The 18,733-nt window shown below is 43.8% G+C and overlaps 1 protein-coding gene across 2 annotated transcripts in view; it reads left to right on the top strand.

The window, feature by feature from the left end:
* The first annotated feature begins 8,051 nt into the window (after positions 1 to 8,051).
* The window catches only part of DPY19L4 (dpy-19 like 4), a 31,839-nt gene continuing 21,157 nt past the window's right edge, over positions 8,052 to 18,733 (top strand). For both annotated transcript variants that reach the window (XM_027730929.2, XM_039379150.1), the window contains exons 1-7: positions 8,052 to 8,193; positions 11,858 to 11,965; positions 12,928 to 13,052; positions 13,794 to 13,884; positions 15,249 to 15,370; positions 16,197 to 16,342; positions 18,136 to 18,259. In XM_027730929.2, coding sequence (XP_027586730.1) covers positions 8,055 to 8,193; positions 11,858 to 11,965; positions 12,928 to 13,052; positions 13,794 to 13,884; positions 15,249 to 15,370; positions 16,197 to 16,342; positions 18,136 to 18,259 — 855 coding nt within the window. In that variant the 5' untranslated portion in view covers positions 8,052 to 8,054. The remainder of the gene's footprint in view (positions 8,194 to 11,857; positions 11,966 to 12,927; positions 13,053 to 13,793; positions 13,885 to 15,248; positions 15,371 to 16,196; positions 16,343 to 18,135; positions 18,260 to 18,733) is intronic.

The following is an 18,733-nucleotide window of genomic DNA, read 5'->3' on the forward strand; positions in this document are numbered from 1 at the left end:
TCTAACAACTCCACTGAAAAGCAGCACCAGCTGCAGAGGGCTGCTTCAGTCCAAGATATTTTATTAACACTGGACACAGCTTTTGAAAAGGGATCTACTGTCTGCTTAGTGTTAGGGCCATGACTTGTATTACTGATTTATGATCTTCAAGTATCAGGCCAAACTCCTTCCTGCCTAAAGTTGGAAACCCATCAAAAGCAGTGCTATTGCCCTTGCTTCTGCCAGCAGTAACATGGTCGGACAAGAATGTGGGGCTAAGGGTGCTAGTTGCTATGTTGGGATGGGAGATGTGCCCTACTAGTGTATTTAGTAAGACACTAAGACACAAATACATTGCTCCACTTCTCTGAAAAATACTTACATAGAAAAGGCCAGCACAATGTTCCAAGAGCAATTTCCTGGATGTGATCAGTCATTCCTGTTGATGTCAGTGCCAGGGATGGGGTTTCAGTGACTCTGGTCATGCTAGCCCTGCCCTTCAGGGACAACACAGTGCCTAGGAAGTGACCTGAATTCTAGTGCTTGTTTTGCTCCAGCTGAAGTGTTTGCTAAGCCCTCATCATCAACACTCGTGCAATGCCACCAACTGCTCTGTCATCACAGAAGTGTCATCGGGGATGCCACTGGAAGCTGGGGAAACCGTGCTGCTCGTAGCCAAGCAGCTGATGAACAGTGAGGATGCTGCATAGGGTGGCAAGGGGCCAGGTTACCTTTCCATGTTGGCAGGGCAGGCTGCAGTGGGGACCAGCACCTTCTTCCTCAGAAATGCAGCCCAAACAGCTGGGCTCCAGAGACAAAAGAGCCTCCAGGCTCTGAAGTCTGCGGGGGATGTTTGAAAAAACAAATGCTATCAAACCCCTGGAGAGGAGAAAGGAGAAATGAAGAAGGAGAAATGGGAAATACAGCTTTGACCAACTGTATTAAAAACAAGCATAGCTCTGACCCAGCAGAAGTGACAGTGAAATCAGAGATGTGAGCTGCAAGGATTGTCGTCATTAGCAATAAAAAAAAACAAATTGCAATTTAGTAAGAGCTGACCAATGTCCTAGGTGGCAAAGCATGAGTCAAAGGAAGTGCAGAGCTGTGAGTCATCTACCTCAAAGGGCTTTATTCTTGGATAAAAGTCAAAGAGACAGCTCAGGGAGAAAAAAGGAGTGCAGGAAAGGACAGAGACAATGGTAGAGCACTGGGCCTGCTCAGAGAGCAGAGGCCACGTGGAGGGCAAGGCTGCTATCAGCCAGTTATTCTCTCTTACAATTATTTCTGGTCAGGCACACAATACTCTGCATGTTTCAAAAACACGAGGGTCAGACTCCTGCTCTGGGGAACTTCACCTGCAGCACAATCAAGAACTAGAACAAGAACAGAAAGAGGGAAGTGGTACAGAAAGCAAGTCACATCACTAAGGGTGTATGTGTTTAAATGGACAAACAAACAAAGAAATATCAAGATTTTTCTCATGTAGTCCCTTAGCATGGCTTTATTACTGATACAAGCAGCCCCCAGCTCAGTTTCAGTGTGCAAATCTAAATCAGCTCCCTTGATTTAATGTATATTGACCATGTCTTACAATAAAGCAAGTGACAATAGATCCTGACTTACTCATACCCTAGGCAAGGCAGGCAGGAGCTGAAGCCATGAAGAACACTGGAAGCTGTGCTGAAATAAGGTAGGAAGAGAAGTAAATAGATGGGGGAAAAAATCTCAAAGGTTCTATATGGTTTGTGTAATTTAATTTTCTGACTTCTTAGGTCTAGTAATGCTTCTGTATTGTCATTACCCCCCAATATCCCCCACATATTTCCTTGCATTTCCCATATCATTTCAGAGAGCACAGTGCAAAAGTTTGGTCCCACAAACACTTCTTTAGGCACTATTTTTTTACACCCTTGTAGAAGATACACAGTTTTGGGGAGCGAAAAGTCTAAAATTATTAAAATAAGCAAAACCTTTGGATACTGATAATCCAGAACCATAAGTTAGAAGCCAGTAAATCAACCCCACAAAATGCTGATATTAGGAGAATGGGTGAAATATCCACAGTCATTAGCTGATCATTGAAACACTACAAGCATTTTAGGTATGGGATCTTTAACGTACAAAAATATAACTTGGTTTGTGAACAAAATAAACAACTACGCATTTTTTACTTTTGAGTAATGACAAACATGCCCAGTATTAATGCATTATACCAAGGGACATCTGTGTCTGCCTCCTGACATCTCTAAAAGAGAGAAAGAACAATTGTTAAACTAGAAAGTATCAGTATGTTGAACTTGTAAATAAAAAGAAAAGTTATGTCTGCAGGGCTTAGAAATAATATGTAAACAGAGAACAAATGCTGTCATCATGCAGATACATGATGCATGTTTGTACAGAGAAAGCTTGGAAAAAGAATACAACATCCCCGTATTTACTCATTGCAACATATTACAGCACAATATTTAAGGCACATAATAAGCTGTCAAATGAAATAACTTTCATATAATATTAGTTACAGAAAGCATTTTGGAAGATCGAAGTGCAACAGTAATAACATTTTCAACGTTACCTTAAAAATCATTTCAGCATATTCATTCTAGGAGAAAGAAACTTGCATGAAAAATGATTTTTGGTTCTCCTACCTTCAAAAGTGCAATTTTTTTTCCCCCTCAGAAAAAATGAAAATCAAGTGAGCAGGATGGATTTTTTCACTTCTCTGCTAACTGTACAGTTGTGCATATAAATTACCTGATGTGTATTTACAATTCTAGTGAATTCAAGGTGTGGGATGACCCACATACTGGAGCATCAGTAGAAAACTGAAGTTGCACAAGAAATGCAACAAGGTACAGTATAAAACAGCAGGTACAAAGAAGGTTTGAGAAAAACAACATTTAGAGCACAATTGAGCAGTCATTTGTTTTATCCCTATCCATGTATCAATGCTCTGAATACAAATATTTAAAACAATTAGTGTTCCTTTCATTGCAATGATTATTTGTGCTTATTCTTTTAACTTATTAAAAAAAAACCAAACAAACAAATAAAAAACGGATCAAACCCAATATATTAGAAATGCAATGGATAATTTATGGATCATTAAAATCATAAGCAACTCCTCTAACTATTCAATAAATCAACAACTGCAGAAGTACTTTATATTTTATTAAAAAACCCAGGAAACTTACAAATCTCATTTTACGCTCCAACAGGACACACAAATTGGTTTAGTTTCTCCTGGCAGCTGCCAGACAAGTAACCAAATCAGTTTTCCACCAGTTGATCGGCCATTGGCCTGACTGCAGGTCAGAAGACACGCAGTCTCCAAGGGGCAATTCCCACAAACGCCTTTGATAGTTCCTCCAATGGTAACTTCTAAGAGGTTTAAATAAGCCCATTTGCTCTGTTCAGCAATGCAATACTTCTTCAGCAGGACAGGGTCAGCTGCTGGGAGCTGCTGGGATTACAGCCTCCCAACCCAAAACTGAGCCCAGGCAGCACAGCCCTTGGCAGATCATGCCTGGGAAGCTTCCCCCCCCCCCGCCCCCCCCACGATGAGACACAGACACCTGCCCACCTCTCAGTCATTTCTAGATTATTGGTTAGTAAATAGCTGGGTGACTTCAGCAATCTTTCAATATTTGGTTGATGCCATCCTGCTCTCAGAGATGATGATCCTAGTCTGGTAGTTCATGTTCATGGCAAGACTCCCTCAAAGGGTGGCAGAATTTAGTCCAGAGCACCTATACATGGAATGATGTCTGCACTCTGGCGTGAACCTTGGTGCATCTCCACACACCCCCCTGGGTGATTAGAGGCATCCCCCACCTTAAACATTACAGGTCTGACCTAAGTGAAAGAAAAACCTATGCTGATTGCCCCAGCCCCCTACTGCCCCAGCCCTTCAGGTTTTGCTAGGCTACCTCTGCCTAGACAACGGGCCTATAGACGCTGGAGCTTCTCAGAATATTTTTAATGCAGGGGGCCTTATATACCACTTCCATCTGATGATGTGTGGAGGTAAATCCCACGTGGAAGGCTAGCCTATAGTACAGCTGTGGTCTGATGAATGGTGACCTGCAGCTCCAGTCCATGCCTATGCTCAGTCCATCCCCTAGAGCTATAGCAGGACATTGCAAAGGAGAAAACATGGTGCTCTCTGGAAAACATGCTGCTTGGAAGCACTTTTCCCCCTGGGCTGGGTCCTGCCTCGACCTTCTGTCTGCACAGCAGGTTTGGGCCTCCCCAGGGCTGTGGCCAACCACAAATTCCCACTGTGCTCCAAGCAGCCCACTCTGCCAGCCCTGAGCCTTCAGCCCACCAGAGAGATCTGCACGCAGATTTGGAGCACTGTAGGGTGACAACTTCTGTCCTTGACAATCCCAACTCAAGAATCAAGCATTAGAGTGACTGCAGTGGCAAACACCATCAGTATCAGCAAGACTCCTTTCTAGGGGGGCCTCCTGAGGCATGTCCCCAGGCAGTGGTCAGAGAGGGCACCACCCTTTGCCCTGGCCTGACAGCACAGAAGCAACTTATGTTGCCACAGCTGCAACGTCTGAGGATTGTCATATTGCAATGAACCCAGCTCCGTGTGTATAATCAGCTCAGCTTATCATGGCCAGAACTCAGGACTTTCACCACCAAACATCCAAGCTGCTACTGCTTCAGGGTGGAATATGCTCTCCTTGCAGCATCACTACTCATGGTTTGGTGCAAGCAAACACTGCTTCACAGACTCCCCAAAATGACAAGGTCCTGACTCAGAGAGTCCATATGGACTCCAGCAATAGACAGTGTAGATGAGTCTCACAGTAGCCACATCATTCCCTTATTTACATCTCTTCCTTGGACTCCTACCTGATATTATTTCATAGAATCATAGAATCAGTTGGGTTGGAAGGGACCTCTGAGATCATCAAGTCCAACCCTTGATCCACTACTGCTGTGGTTGCTAGACCATGGCACTAAGTGCCACATCCAGTCTCATCTTAAAAACCTCCAGGGACGGAGAATCCACCACTTCCCTGGGCAGCCCATTCCAATGCCTGATTACCCTCTCCGTAAAGAAATTCTTTCTAATATCCAACCTAAACCTCCCCTGCCAGAGCTTAAGACCCTGCCCTCTTGTCTTGCTGATAGTTGCCTGGGAAAAGAGACCAACCCCCACCTGGCTACAACCTCCTACCAGGGAGTTGTAGAGAGTGATGAGGTCTCCCCTGAGCCTCCTCTTCTCCAAGCTGAACAGCACCAGCTCCCTCAGCCTCTCCTCATAGGACTTGTGCTTGAGTCCCTTCACCAGCCTAGTTGCTCTCCTCTGGACCTGATCCAGGATCTCAATATCCTTCCTGAACTGAGGGGCCCAGAACTGGACACAGTACTCCAGGTGTGGCCTCACCAGCGCTGAGTACAGGGGAAGAATCACTTCCCTGGACCTGTTGGCCACACTGTTCCTGATACAGGCCAGGATGCCATTGGCCTTCTTGGCCATCTGGGCACACTGCTGGCTCACGTTCAGCTTCTTGTCAGTCCAAACTCCCAGGTCCCTTTTTGCCTGGCTGCTCTCCAGCCACTCTGTCACCAGCCTGTAGTGCTGCATGGGGTTGCTGTGGCCAAGGTGGAGGACCCGACACTTGGCCTTGTTGAACCTCATCCCCTTGGAATCAGCCCAACTCTCCAACCTATTCAGGTCCCTCTGCAGAGCCCTCCTGCCTTCCAGCTGATCAACACTCCCCCCCAGCTTAGTGTCATCTGCAAATTTGCTGATGATGGACTCAATCCCCTCATCTAAATCATCGATAAAGATATTAAACAGAACTGGGTCCAACACTGATCCCTGGGGGACACCACCAGTGACCGGCCGCCAAATGGATGCAGCACCGTTCACCACCACTCTATGGCCTTCAGCCAGTTCCTAACCCAGCACAGGGTGCCCCTGTCCAAGCCGTGGGCTGCCAGCTTTCCCAGGAGTATGCTGTGGGAGACGGTGTCAAAGGCTTTGCTGAAGTCCAGGTAGACTACATCGACAGCCTTCTCCTCATCCACCAGGTGGGTCACCTGGTCATAAAAGGAGATCAGGTTGGTCAGACAGGACCTGCCCCTCCTAAACCCATGTTGGCTGGGTCTGATCTCTTGTCCATCCTGTAGGTGCTGTGTGATTGCACTGAGGATGATCTGTTCCACCTTGCCAGGCACTGAGGTCAGGCTGACGGGCCTGTAGTTTCCCGGGTCCTCCTTCCGGCCCTTTTTGTGGATGGGCATGACATTTGCCAACTTCCAATCATCTGGGACCTCCCCAGTGAGCGAGGACTGTTGGTAGATGACGGAGAGAGGCTTGGCGAGCTCTTCTGCCAGCTCTCTCATTACCCTTGGGTGGATCCCATCTGGTCCCAAGCATAAAGATCCTACAGCATTTCATGCACAAAGATCACTACAAAGATCCTTCAGCACCAGTTTTGTCTTTCTGACTCAGTTACAATCTCTAATCACATTCATCAGTGAACATACTGGCTTCACCAGATCTTTGTTTAAGTTACAGAAAACACTTTCCCATGCTATCCTTTACACTCTGAAGGCATGCCCAGCTCCCCCATCTCTCCAAATCCTTCTTTTGCCAGAGTGCTTACAACGACCACGATAATCATCAGGTGGCTGGTGTGTTAAAATGCCCACCTATTCCACTGCTTAAGGACACTTTTCCTTATGCTCTTTCCCTGGCCTCCCTTTATCCAAACACAGCTCATTTTGGGATTGTTTAGCCTTGAGGAGGATCAGGCTATCACTCTGCAACCACCTGAAAGGAGGGTGTAGAGAGGTAGGGGTCAGCCTCCCAGGAAATGAGGGACAGGACAAGAGCACACAGTCTTAAGCTGCACCAGGAGGCATTTCTTCACAGAAAGGGTGATTAAGCATTGGAATGGGCTGGTCAGGGAGGTAGTGGAGTCACCGTTCCTGGGGGTGTTTAAGAAAAGACTGGATGTGGCACTTAGTGCCATAAATCTAGTTGACATGGTGGTGTTCAGTTATAGGTTGGAACTGGATGATCTCAAAGATCTTTTCGAGCTTAATCGATTCTGTGATTCTGTTATTTTCCCAAAAGCAACCTGTAACTTCATTGGGGTTGGGGGTATTATCCTTTTCTCCTGCATTCATACAGCCTCTGTGACAGTGGGATGCTGGTACTATGCTTCAGTAGTTCATCATGATGCAAAAAGGAGCCCAAAGCAGGTGTGCCTCAAGGCTCAACCACCCACTCTTCTCACCGGGCCCTTTTAGCTGGCCATTAGGCAGGGACTTTCCGGACTGGTGTCCGTATAGGAGCGAGGGAGGGCTCCCTTCCCCGGGAGGGAGGCTCTTCATGCGGGCAGGTAGGGTGCCGAGCAAGAAACATCCATTGGAAATGCCCTGATTTCACAGAATCACGGAACTGATCAGGTCGGAAGAGACCTTTGAGATCATCGAGTCCAACCTCAGACCGAACTCACCACCGTGTCAATTAGATCGTGGCACTAAGTACCACGTCCAGCCTTTCCTTAAACACCTCCAGGCACGGCTACTCCAGCACCTCCCTGGGCAGCCCATTCCAATGCTTAATCAACCTTTCTGTGAAGAAGTTCCCCCTGATGTCCAATCTGAACCTCCTCTGGTACAGCCTGGGGCTGTGTCCTCTTGTCCTGTCACTCGTTCCCTGGGAGAAGAGACCAAACCTCCGTCTGGCTGCACCCTCCTTTCAGGTGGTTGCAGAGTGACAAGGTCTCCCCCGAGCCTCCTCTTCTGCGGGATAACTTGGGACCCGCGGCCCCTCTGAAGGGCCACGGTCCCTCTGGAGCCGGGCTGGCCGGCGGGGGCGGCGGGGCCCTGCGCCGCGGTGCCCGTGGGATGCGGCTTTCGGAGGCTGCGAGGCGGTTCGCGTGAGGCGACCGCGGAAGCCCCTCAGGGCAGCCCCGACCCCGCCCCTGTGCCCGCCGTGCCCCTGTGCGCCGCCGCCCCGCTCCGGCCGTGGCCCTGGCTCCGCTGCCGCAGTTCCGGCGGCGGGAGGAAGCGCGGGGCCGCTCCGCTCCGCTCGCCGGGGGATGCGGGAGCGCTCCCGCCCCCGCGGGCGGCGGGAGGCGGGCGGCGGCGGCGGCACGGGCGGGGCGGAGGCGTCGCCCCGCGGAGAGCGGCGGGGGGACCTGGCGGAGGGCGGCAGCCACGGGCCGGCGATGGAGGAAGGTGAGGGGCGGCTCCTCAGGCCGCGGAGCCGGGCCGGGTGGAGGGCGGTCGGGGCCGGGCCGGGTGGAGGGCGGTCGGGGCCGGGCCGAGGCCGCTGGCCCAGGCCGGCGGCGTGTCCGCCCCTCGCGTCCGTGCCGAGTCCGTGCCGGGCCGGCCGCGCACGGGGGAGGAACACTGGGCTGCAGGGCACAGGCGGCCTCCCGGGCCCAGCCCGCCCCGGCGGCCCCTCGGGGCCCAGCCCAGCCCAGGGCAGCCCGTGGTTCGCAGCCCCAGGCGGGAGGAGGCCGGGCCGGTGGGAGCCCGGAGCCCAGGAACTCGTGAGATCTTTCTCCTCCCTCGCCCGGTGCTGCCTCTGGGCAGAACTCCCGGGGCTGCATCTGTGGGCTCCGTGGATGCCTCCATGAGTATGCTTTTTCTTTGGCATCCTTCCGTATGTTTTAGTCTCCTCTGCCGTTTCGTAAGCCATTAGAGAGCGTCCAAAGGAAGGCTATGAAGGTGGTGAAGGGCCTCGAGGGGAAGCCCTATGAGGAGCAGCTGAGGTCGCTTGGTCTGTTCAGCTGAGGAGAGACCTCATTGCAGTTACAACTTCCTCGTGCGGGGAAGAGCAGGGGCAGGCACTGATCTCTTCTCTGTGGTGACCAGTGACAGGACCCGAGGGAATGGCCTGAAATTGTGTCAGGGGAGGTTTAGGTTGGATATTAGAAAAAGGTCCTTCACCTAGAAGATGGTTGGGCACTGGAACAGTCTCCCCAGGGAATCCACAGCACCAAGGCTGCCACAGTTCAAGAAGTATTTGAACAATACTCTCAGGCACATGGTGTGACTCTTGGGGCTGTCTTGTGCAGGGTCAGAGTTTGGACTCAATGATCCTTCTGGGTCCTTTCCACCTCATGATATTCTGTAAATCTGTTTCACTTTTAGCCTCCACACAAGTATTTTTCTCGAGGTCTCTTCTGTCCTAATGCTCTTTGTGGGGACTAGGAGATGACATTTAGTTTTTCTTGTGGAAATCAGCAGAAACATAACTGTTAGCAGGCACCCAAAGAAATGCAAGAGCGAAGCAAGCATATGCGAATCTGTCCCATGGCATATTCCAGCGTCCCAGCTGTTCTCAGCTCGGGTGCTTTCTGAGCTGGATGTGGTTTCTGCATGTTTAGTAGTCTTCGGTTGTTTGTCCTCCACAAATGTGTCAGTCTTCTCTTGGATCTGTGTAAGCTCTTGGTTTACAGAACATTCTTTGAGTAGGAGTGGTGTACCTGAAGGTGATGTGCAATGAGCTAGTTCTTTTTAGCCTGACTCACTGAGTTTATTTGAGAACTTCTTGTATTAGAAAAGAAGGTGAATCACTGCTCTCTATTCAGCCTGTTGGTGCACTTCACTGGCTCATAGACATTTGGCATGTTTCTGTTGGTCATCCTCTTTTCCAGACTGAGGCATCCTCAACTTGTTTCCTTGTTCCTTGTATGGGAGCCATTGCCCAACTTAGATCATCCTCATGGCCCTTCTCTGAATTTTTCCCAGCTCTATCTTATCCTTCTTTAGGTGAGAGGATAAGAATTGCAGAGAGTGCTCAATTTTCAGGTGAAAAATTCCTATGTTATTCCAGATGAATATCATGGCATTCAGAAGCAATGAGTTATGCTTTTCTGCAGTAGATACATAAAAAATGTTGTCTGAACAAGAGTTGAAAAAAAATACACTTTGAACTTACAGGGAACTGGAAAGCAATCTCAGATGAAAAATTACATGCTGGATAGAGAGCTACTAGAGGTTGTGCCATCAGTTCAAAATTCTAGATAATTTTTATTTGTCACCTTGTTTGACTTTCATTTCATGCCATTTAAGGTATTCATAGAAGTGAAAACAAAATTTTTCTTGTTTGAGGCAGCTGCAGATAAAACAAAAGTAACATACTTGGCTCTTTCTGTGTTATTGCTTTGTGGAGGGGATTTGTTGGCCGTCATTCAAAACAGAAGTGAAAATCATTTACTGACTGAGATGCAGTTGTTTCAAAATTAGAATTTTAAATTGTTCTTTCTTTAGGAATTTTCTATTACTGCTGCTAACTCTAGACTTTATAAGTGTGTTACACTTCTACTATGGCTTACTTCTCTGCCAGAAAAGCAGAAGAAATGCATTTTCCTCAGTGTTCTCAGTGCTGTTGCTTTGGTCATAACTAGGATGACAAGGGCAGTCAGTTGTCCTTCCAAACACATATCTGCCCATTCTGGTGATCCAGGGTTTTCTCCCTACCCTGTTTTATTTTGTATTGTACAAGTGATTTTTAATTGCAGGGCACTTGGTGTTTGTCATATATATATACTTGTATACACATGACATGAAGTGATACTGGTGTACATTTGATTCTGGATTGGCATAATGATAAATGTGATACTGAACATCCTAATCCTTGTTTTGTTTAAAATCATTCCAGTTCTTGTCTTGTTTAATAAGGTAGACATTTTTTGTTCGTTGCATGAAAAATGTTATCATTGAGGTCTTGATTTGCTCAGAATAATTTATAAATTGCTCTGTTTACACACAGGCACCCTGATACAGGCAGACATTGCTTTAATAATTTATATTTCAATCTCTAGTTTCTAACTCTTAAATCTAATAGTTGGGAGTAAAATTAGACTGAATTAAGACTTGAAATAATATACAGCCAGAGTAATAAAAAGCTTTGTTGTGGGATGACACTTCAAATTTGAAGTTGGATGGCTTTATGAAAGAGCTGCTTTAAGTCCAGAATAAATTGGTGGCTACAAAATTTCAAACAATGTTGTACAGTGGGTCAAATGGGAGAGCTGAAAGTTCTAGAGCATGAGTTACAGTTAAACCTTTTCATCACCCTTCCAAAATGACATAAATATTGTGGGATATCTTTAATACAATAATTTTAAAATACTTTTTGCAATGAGTCTTTTTGTATGTAGACTTGCACTCTGAATAAGCCTCATTAGCTTTCAGACTGTAAAATAAGTGGATCAGAGCTTCAGACTGCTGCTGTTTACAGAAAACTTAACAGAAGCTGAGGAAGCTCTTGATCTTGTGATGTGATCTGTATAGCTGAGCAGGCTGGGCTTTTTAATTATATGTTAGACTAAATGTTCATAAATGTACTTAGTTCCAGTAGATCTGAAAGCAGGAAAAAAGTGATATTATATTTACTTAAAAAAACTTTTGCCTTATGAATGATAGGCAACTCAATTTAAAAGTAATGGAGTAGAGCAATTTTTGTATTACAGTAGTGTGCCTTGCACACTGCTATAGCTGTGTAGAACCAGGATGAGAGTAGAATGAAATTGCTCAATGTCTCCCAGTGTCTGCATCAGCTTATCTAAACTACTGATTTCCTTCATTTGTATAATACATTCATCATGAAATAAACCAGTTAGCTTCCAGTTTGGGTTCTGGGTAACCCCAGAGTATGACCTCAAGAGAATACTATTGTTTTTTCTAAGGAATAACATAGGAATTGATTTCTACATGGTGATATTGTTATTTTAGTTGAGCATATGACACACTTTGAGTCTTTGTCAAATATATCTTCCTTGGGATTGAATCAATAGCAATAACTGGCTGCTATCTGCTGCTGCGTGGATTTCTCAGAGTGAGATTTTAGGTATTGTGTTGCAGTAACTTAAAAAAAAAATGTCTTCAGGGGCAGCAGACCTGCGACAGAGAAAGAAACAAAACTGCTCAGAATCTGACAAAATGGCTCCAGAGCAGAGAAACAAAGAAAACTCAAAGCTGGGAAGATCGCCAAAATGTAAGCTACAGAATTTTTAGCAGACTTTTGATTTTTTTTTTTCATTACTCATTTACATTTTATGGGAAGATATTTGTAGCACAGTAATTTATAACAGACTTATTTTGAATTAGGTTTTTGAATGTTTCAAGAGAAAACAGGCATGCACATTAGAATTCTTTAATAATGACATTGTATGTATTGTGGAGTGAAATGGTAGTCTTGGACTGTTTCAGGCTGGGGGCCGGGGGGTAGAAGGAGAGGAGTTAACAATGTTACTGTTGTTACTATTTGAATACAAATAAATATATTTATTGCTCCTGGAATGATCTTTTGCTTGGGAAGCTGAGAGGCATGAAGTAATGGTACTGAAACAAGAAGACAAAAAGTCCTTACGGCTTTTCAAGAAAGAGAACTAAAACCAAGTATAATTTTAGGCAAGTGCTCACCAAACTACCAAAAACTTCTATGTTAAAAAGGAGCTACAGGTGAAGTAGATGCCTGTTGAATGAGTTTGGTAAAATTCAGATTAATTCCTTCTTCTTATATTTAAAAACAGAATGGAAAATTGAATGTCTCAGGAATGGTTAGATATGGTATGGCCACCTCTGTCTGTTAATGTCTTTAAGAAGGTTGTGGTGTTTTAGGTAGAATCTAGAGTTTGCTCTGTTTATGTGAAAGATGCTTTTCCTTCTTGGAATTCATTTGAAAACATAGCTTACTGAAATGGAGAGAAAATTTGCAGTGTAGTTTTTGAGTATTTTATCTGAGGGTCCTGTGAAGCAATGGTAACAACTGGGAAAGAAAGCTCTGCAGGACAGGAATAACATACCAGTTTTCGATGTATCTGTGCTGCTGATGGTGTGTTAATTCTGATTCCAGTAAGTTCAGTTGCTGTTCAGAAATGAGAGTCATGTGTAGGACATACTGGTTTTTTTCTAAATCCTCTGGACTATTTTAGCTTTCTCACTGTCCCTTTTCAGATATGTTAATCCAGCGTTTTGCAAAACTTTTCTTTGGCTGTCTGGCGGCAGTGACCAGTGGAATGATGTATGCTGTGTACCTCTCAACATATCACGAACGGAAGTTCTGGTTTTCCAGCAGGCAGGTAAAGATAAACTACTGAAACAAAAGCCAAATTGTGTCCTTGAAATCAAAGCTGATCCCTGTCAGGTTGGAACTACTTGCTTGCAGAATCCCATGTCCTTCTACTGAGACCTGTCTTTGATATAGTTTTTTCTTCTTTTTTTTTATTTTTATCTTCTTTCTTTCTTTTTTTTTGTTGAAGTATTTCTCCTGGTAACATCAGTTTTGACTTGTCATGCTTTTGTACGTTTTTCCGTGCCACCATTTATCATTGAAATATCTTTCTAAAATTTGGAGAAATAACTGAAGCATACTGGGATTGCAAAAGCTAAGCAATACGAATATGTGTTGGGCTTTTTTTTTTTTTTTTGTCATTGGTTTGGGGTTTTTTTTGTGTTTGTTTTTTGATTTGGGGGTTTTTGTAGTTGTTTTTTTGGATTTTGTCTTTTTTAAGAACTGTGTTATTTAGTGAAGTATGGAAAGTTGAATGACATTCAGGTTTTTGAATATGAAAGGATCCTGTGGATTTAGTGCTAATTTACGATGTGGATTTGAGTTGCTCTGATTCCAAGCATGTTTGCTAAGTTATAGAGAGCAATATGTACCTGACAGAAGTGCTGTGAAGATTAATGTTTTGTGGAGTACTTTGAAGATGTACAGTGGAGTCATAACCATGTCCTGTATTACAAAACCAGTCTCTCTGAAAATATATAGTCTTCTCTGAGAAGAGATTCCAGGAGGTGAATATTTTTTTTTTTTCTAGGAACTTGAACGAGAAATTACATTTCAGGGTGACAGTGCCATTTATTACTCATTCTATAAAGAACTGCTAAAGGCTCCTTCTTTTGAAAGAGGTACAAAACTCATTTGTTTCATTAACTTTGAAAAGTCCTGTTCCTTTTGGAGACAGTAAAAAACTCCTGCAGGCTGGGGGGACTGATTTTACGCTCTTATATAGGTGTATCAGTTAGATTAATTAAAAGCCACATGCTGTCCTAACTTTTCAGTGCCTTTTAAAAAACAGCATTTACCTATCCTGTAAACAGTATTTAACTATTCCAGTGGATTACCTTTAATCAGTACTCTAGTACAGGGTTAATATTGTTCTCATATTGCTCTGTATCAAAGTTATCGCTGCGTTTGTCCGTGCTACATGGTGGATTTTCTGCCATGCAAACATAATTTATGTTGGGTTTTGGAATGGGGGGTGAAAAGTACTGTTTTCCATGCTCTGTCAGAAGATGGAACTGTTTCTGGCACGAGCTGATCTGGTCCATCCTGTCCCTGCCAGAAGTTTTTACTCTTGTCAGCTATGATGAATAGATGCTGATGAGGACTGAGTGAGGGGACAGGAAGGAGAACAGACCGGGTGGCAATGATCTCTCCTTCCTTTGCACTCCTGCTCGTTATCCTGCACTGGCTCTGGAGCTCACTGATCCTAGGTCCCTAAACAAGCAGAAAACTAATGCAATGAAAAGGAGGAGCACTTGCTAGCTCCATGAGTTCAGAAGTGCACCTGGCCTGGCATGGGGAAAAGGCAAGAGCTCAGGAGGGAAGAGTGAGTGAACAGCCCTATCTCACTCAGTTATAAGTCCTGCAAGACCTGGTTTGGCCTACAGAGACCCAACTGCAGCCCACACACAAAGATATGCTCAGAGATGGAAACAGTTGTCTGGTTTGGCTGTTGCATTGGTTTTGAGGCTTTTGTTCTCCCCCACACTGCGATTTGGATTGTTTTTCATCTTCCCTCTATTGTCCTAAGTATTGACAAGTCTTTTCTTTAAATATAACATTTTAGAATGATGTGTCCTTCAAGTATGCCAGCTTCAATTTCATCTCAACCCCATAGAAAGACATATTGTGTTCAGTAAAGGATTCTTAGAAGCCTCAGAAATGGGGGCTGAAAAGGATGATGAGGCTGTCATACCTGACCTCCTTCTGAAGACGGGTTTAATACATCCTGCTCATCCCTGTTAGATCTGTCTCACATCTTAAGAACCTCTTGTGAAGGTGATCTGTAAGTAGGTAGTTCCAGGGCTGCATCAGTACATTACTGAAAGACTGTGCTTCAGATGGTTGCTAGATCAGTAGGGTGGAATGGCACCTGACACAGAAATTTCTCCTTCCTTTAAAATTACATCTTTGAATACACTTTGACCTCCTTTAAGTACAGCAATAGTAAGTGAGTCTAAGAATAATATTTTTTTTTTGTCTGTAGGTGTTTATGAGTTGACACACAACAATAAGACAGTATCACTGAAGACAATAAATGCAGTCCAGCAAATGACTTTGTACCCAGAGTTGATTGCCAGTGTTTTATATCAAGCATCTGGTAGCGAAGTATGTGCATTTCTCCTACTTTCTGTGTTTTCATTATGGTTGTGTCTGTGTGCGAGAGAGACTTTCTATGCTGTATACAATGAACACGTGCATTTTTTGCTGAATGAGCTGAGCTAAGCCTCTCACCACGTCCAGGTTCTCCTCAATTCTGATTAGTCTCTGGCATAGGATTTTGGGGGTTTGTATGCATTAAACTTATCTGTTATTCTTTGCTTCTACAGAGTGCTTAGAAATGTGGGGAATGTCTGTGCTATCCATTAAAAACAGGAAAGTTAGCTCCTTTGGAGTACAGAAGTCTGTCATAGTGGTACCTGTCTGCCCATTCTCCTAGGGAAAAACACTTCCGTAGATAAACCTTTTGTCAATTTCTGCTCTGCTCGGGCTTTGTTCTGCTTATGCTGCATACTTGTGTCCTCCCTCATTTATCTTTCTTTTTTTATTATTGATTTATTTTGGAACCATTTTTGCCACATCTTTACTTCTCCAAGTTCCTCCCCCACATAACTTCTTTCAGTAGTCCTGTGAACTTTATATCCCACTGTAGTATAGATTTATTAAATCTGATAACAGCTACAATGTTCATGCTAAAGCAAATACAAAACTCATGGCAATAGCAAGCTGAGTCCTGAAGGGTGCGCTTATTTCACACTGCTTTGTTCTTCCTCAACCCCAAATATAAGCATGCCCAATACTTTTCTAGGAGACATCTCTTACCTGTTTGTAAAGCACCTAGCACACTGTTAGCAGTAACAAATAGTAAATAGTAATAATTTCCAGCTTCAGCTCAGTTGCCACTATGTCTCTTCGTTTTTATTTGTAATTTCAGGAAGTTATTGAACCAGTGTATTTCTACATTGGTATAGTTTTTGGACTGCAGGGAATTTATGTGACTGCATTGTTTGTAACCAGTTGGGTTATGAGTGGGACTTGGCTGGCAGGAATGCTGACTGTAGCATGGTTCATTATTAACAGGTAAGAAAAACATCTTTATACAATCTAGTTTGTCAATAAGGCATTTTCAAATATTAGACCGGATTGAAATGCTTTCTATTAAGCTTTGTGTTCTCACTGTGAGAGCAGGATCTTATGCTGAATACAAAATGTTTTTGAGAGATTCATTGATTCTCATGATGATTTTATTAATGGAAAGGCCCCTTGTTGTCCAAACCACCCACGCTGCCAGTTGAACTGACTTTATGTATGTGTGCGAATACAGGAGCGTGCACACACGATTTCATTTGTCAAAAACATTCCCCAGAAGGTTTTGGTTTTGTCCTGGTGAAGAATGAAAACAAATGTCCAAAACAGCTGTAAACGGAATTGCTCTCTCTGGCCAGTTCTAAATATTGTGATGGTTGTCCTGTTGCTTAGAAGGAAATGATCCAAGTGCATTTTTCTTGCAAATAATATTTGATTTTTTTAATATTCTTTTCGTAGTGGATTTTTCTGTAAAGTGGAATCTTCTCGGATGATCTTGATCTCAAGATTTTTTTATTTTAAAACAATTCACTTGGAAGAAAATGTCCCTTCCCCTTATGAAGCACCACAATAATAGGGAGCCTCATTTGGGCAATGAGAACCTATGTTGAGGCTCCTGGTTTGTTCACCAAGTAGCTCTGGGGCTTTCTGTGAACTTGAGAGCACTTGAAATAAAAGAACTGTGGAGGAGCAAAATGTTCTAGATATATCTTTAAAGTTGAACTGTTGGGAAGCATCTTCAAGGAGTGTGAAGTCATCATGACCGAATCTGTGATTAGTAGCTAAGAATAGTGTTCATTACACTTGTGTAAACAGTGGAAAGTAGGAAAAATGGTGAATAAATCTGTAATTTTTTCAACAGCAAAGAAGATTAAACAATGTTAACGAAGTGAAAGATGTAGTAGTTAGAAAAGCTCCAAATACACCTCTGTAAGAGGCTTCGGAGGAAAAAATGAAAGGTGATGCTTTCAAATGTCTAAATGATAAAGGAGCTTAAGGCTTCCTTTTAAAGGCATAGTAGACACAAAGAAGACTATGTACCTCTGAAACTGATGCCTTTGATCACTTTTGAAACCGTTAGTTGTGCTTCTAAGTCACTTTAGCACTTTTTAAAACTTTCACCTACTCCTCTAATTATGTGGATACTGTCAAGTCATTCCATGGGAAAACCCTGCATGCTCCTCATCCGTCTTTAATCTCTTGTTTTGCTGGGCAGAATTTTCCCTGTAGACAAAATATCTGCTGCTGCTGCTGCTGCTATGAGGGAGCACCAGTTTGTATTCTAAGTTGTGCTCAACCACCTGAATCACTTGTTTAAAACATACTGTATGAGAACTGAAAGGAATCTTTTCTCTCAGCTGTGAGCTGATTTTCACTGTAATGTGAAAAGCTGCTGCCAGGGCAGCGGTTCCCTGCCTGGGGGTCATAAGAGCATTTAGCACTCCTCAGTTGTCCCTATGCAGGTTGGCAGAAGCAGTGTGTGACACATCCCACTTGGAAGTGTTGAGGCAGGTCAGAAAAGGCTGGAGGCAGATGCTTTTTGGCTTCAGTGCTATAAATGCCACCTAATAAGGAGACCTGCTGAATAGATGAGTAAAGGTTGGGCCTTCCGTGCTGTTATTAAATGTGACCTGTATCTGTGGTGAAATTGTGTCAGTGTTACACCAAAACCGGGAAAAGTTTGCTTACAAGGCCACACTGATGGCTAGAAGTGACGTTTAGGCTTTCCTTGATATCTTTGCTCCATAAATATTTTAATAATTTTGTTTCTCTGTACTTTATTCTAGGACAGATACAACAAGAATTGATTACTCCATACCATCAAGGGAAAATTGGGCTTTGCCATATTTTGCATGTCAAGTAGCAGCTCTCACAGGCTATTTAAAAAAAAACCTAAATTGTTCTGCTGAGGTAAAGCAAAATTAGTTTCTTAACAAAGAGTTGCTGGTAGAACTGTGCTCTAGGGTAGTTACCCCTGCCACTGTTGCCTTTCTAGGCAGAAAACAGTAGATGCTTTGTTTGTTCTTTTCAAAACAGTCACTTGGATTTCACCTAGGCATGTGCAGTTTTTGCTAGGTGACTTGTGCCCTGCCCTGCTATGCCCCCGTGAGGGTTCAGAGAGAACAATGTCGTAATGAGCTATGTGCTGTCCTTTTTTAAATAAATTGATGCAGAATTTTTTTCACTGTGTAAACTGTTTTGTTGCTTTTACTGTTGCTTGGAGAAGATGGGGTTTACTTCATTACCCTGTCTCTCTGTCAATGATGTTTCTTCTGGTTAACTTTAAATGTTTTTGAATGTTTCAGTAATTAATTTCTTCCAACTGAGAACATGTTGAATACAGTTAAAGTCAGTATTTTAATTATTTTCTAAAATAATAATTAA

The sequence above is a fragment of the Pipra filicauda genome, unplaced genomic scaffold (genome assembly GCF_003945595.2).
Source record: "Pipra filicauda isolate LSUMZ 115617 unplaced genomic scaffold, ASM394559v2 scaffold157_size4220110_pilon, whole genome shotgun sequence".
NCBI lineage: Eukaryota > Metazoa > Chordata > Aves > Passeriformes > Pipridae > Pipra > Pipra filicauda.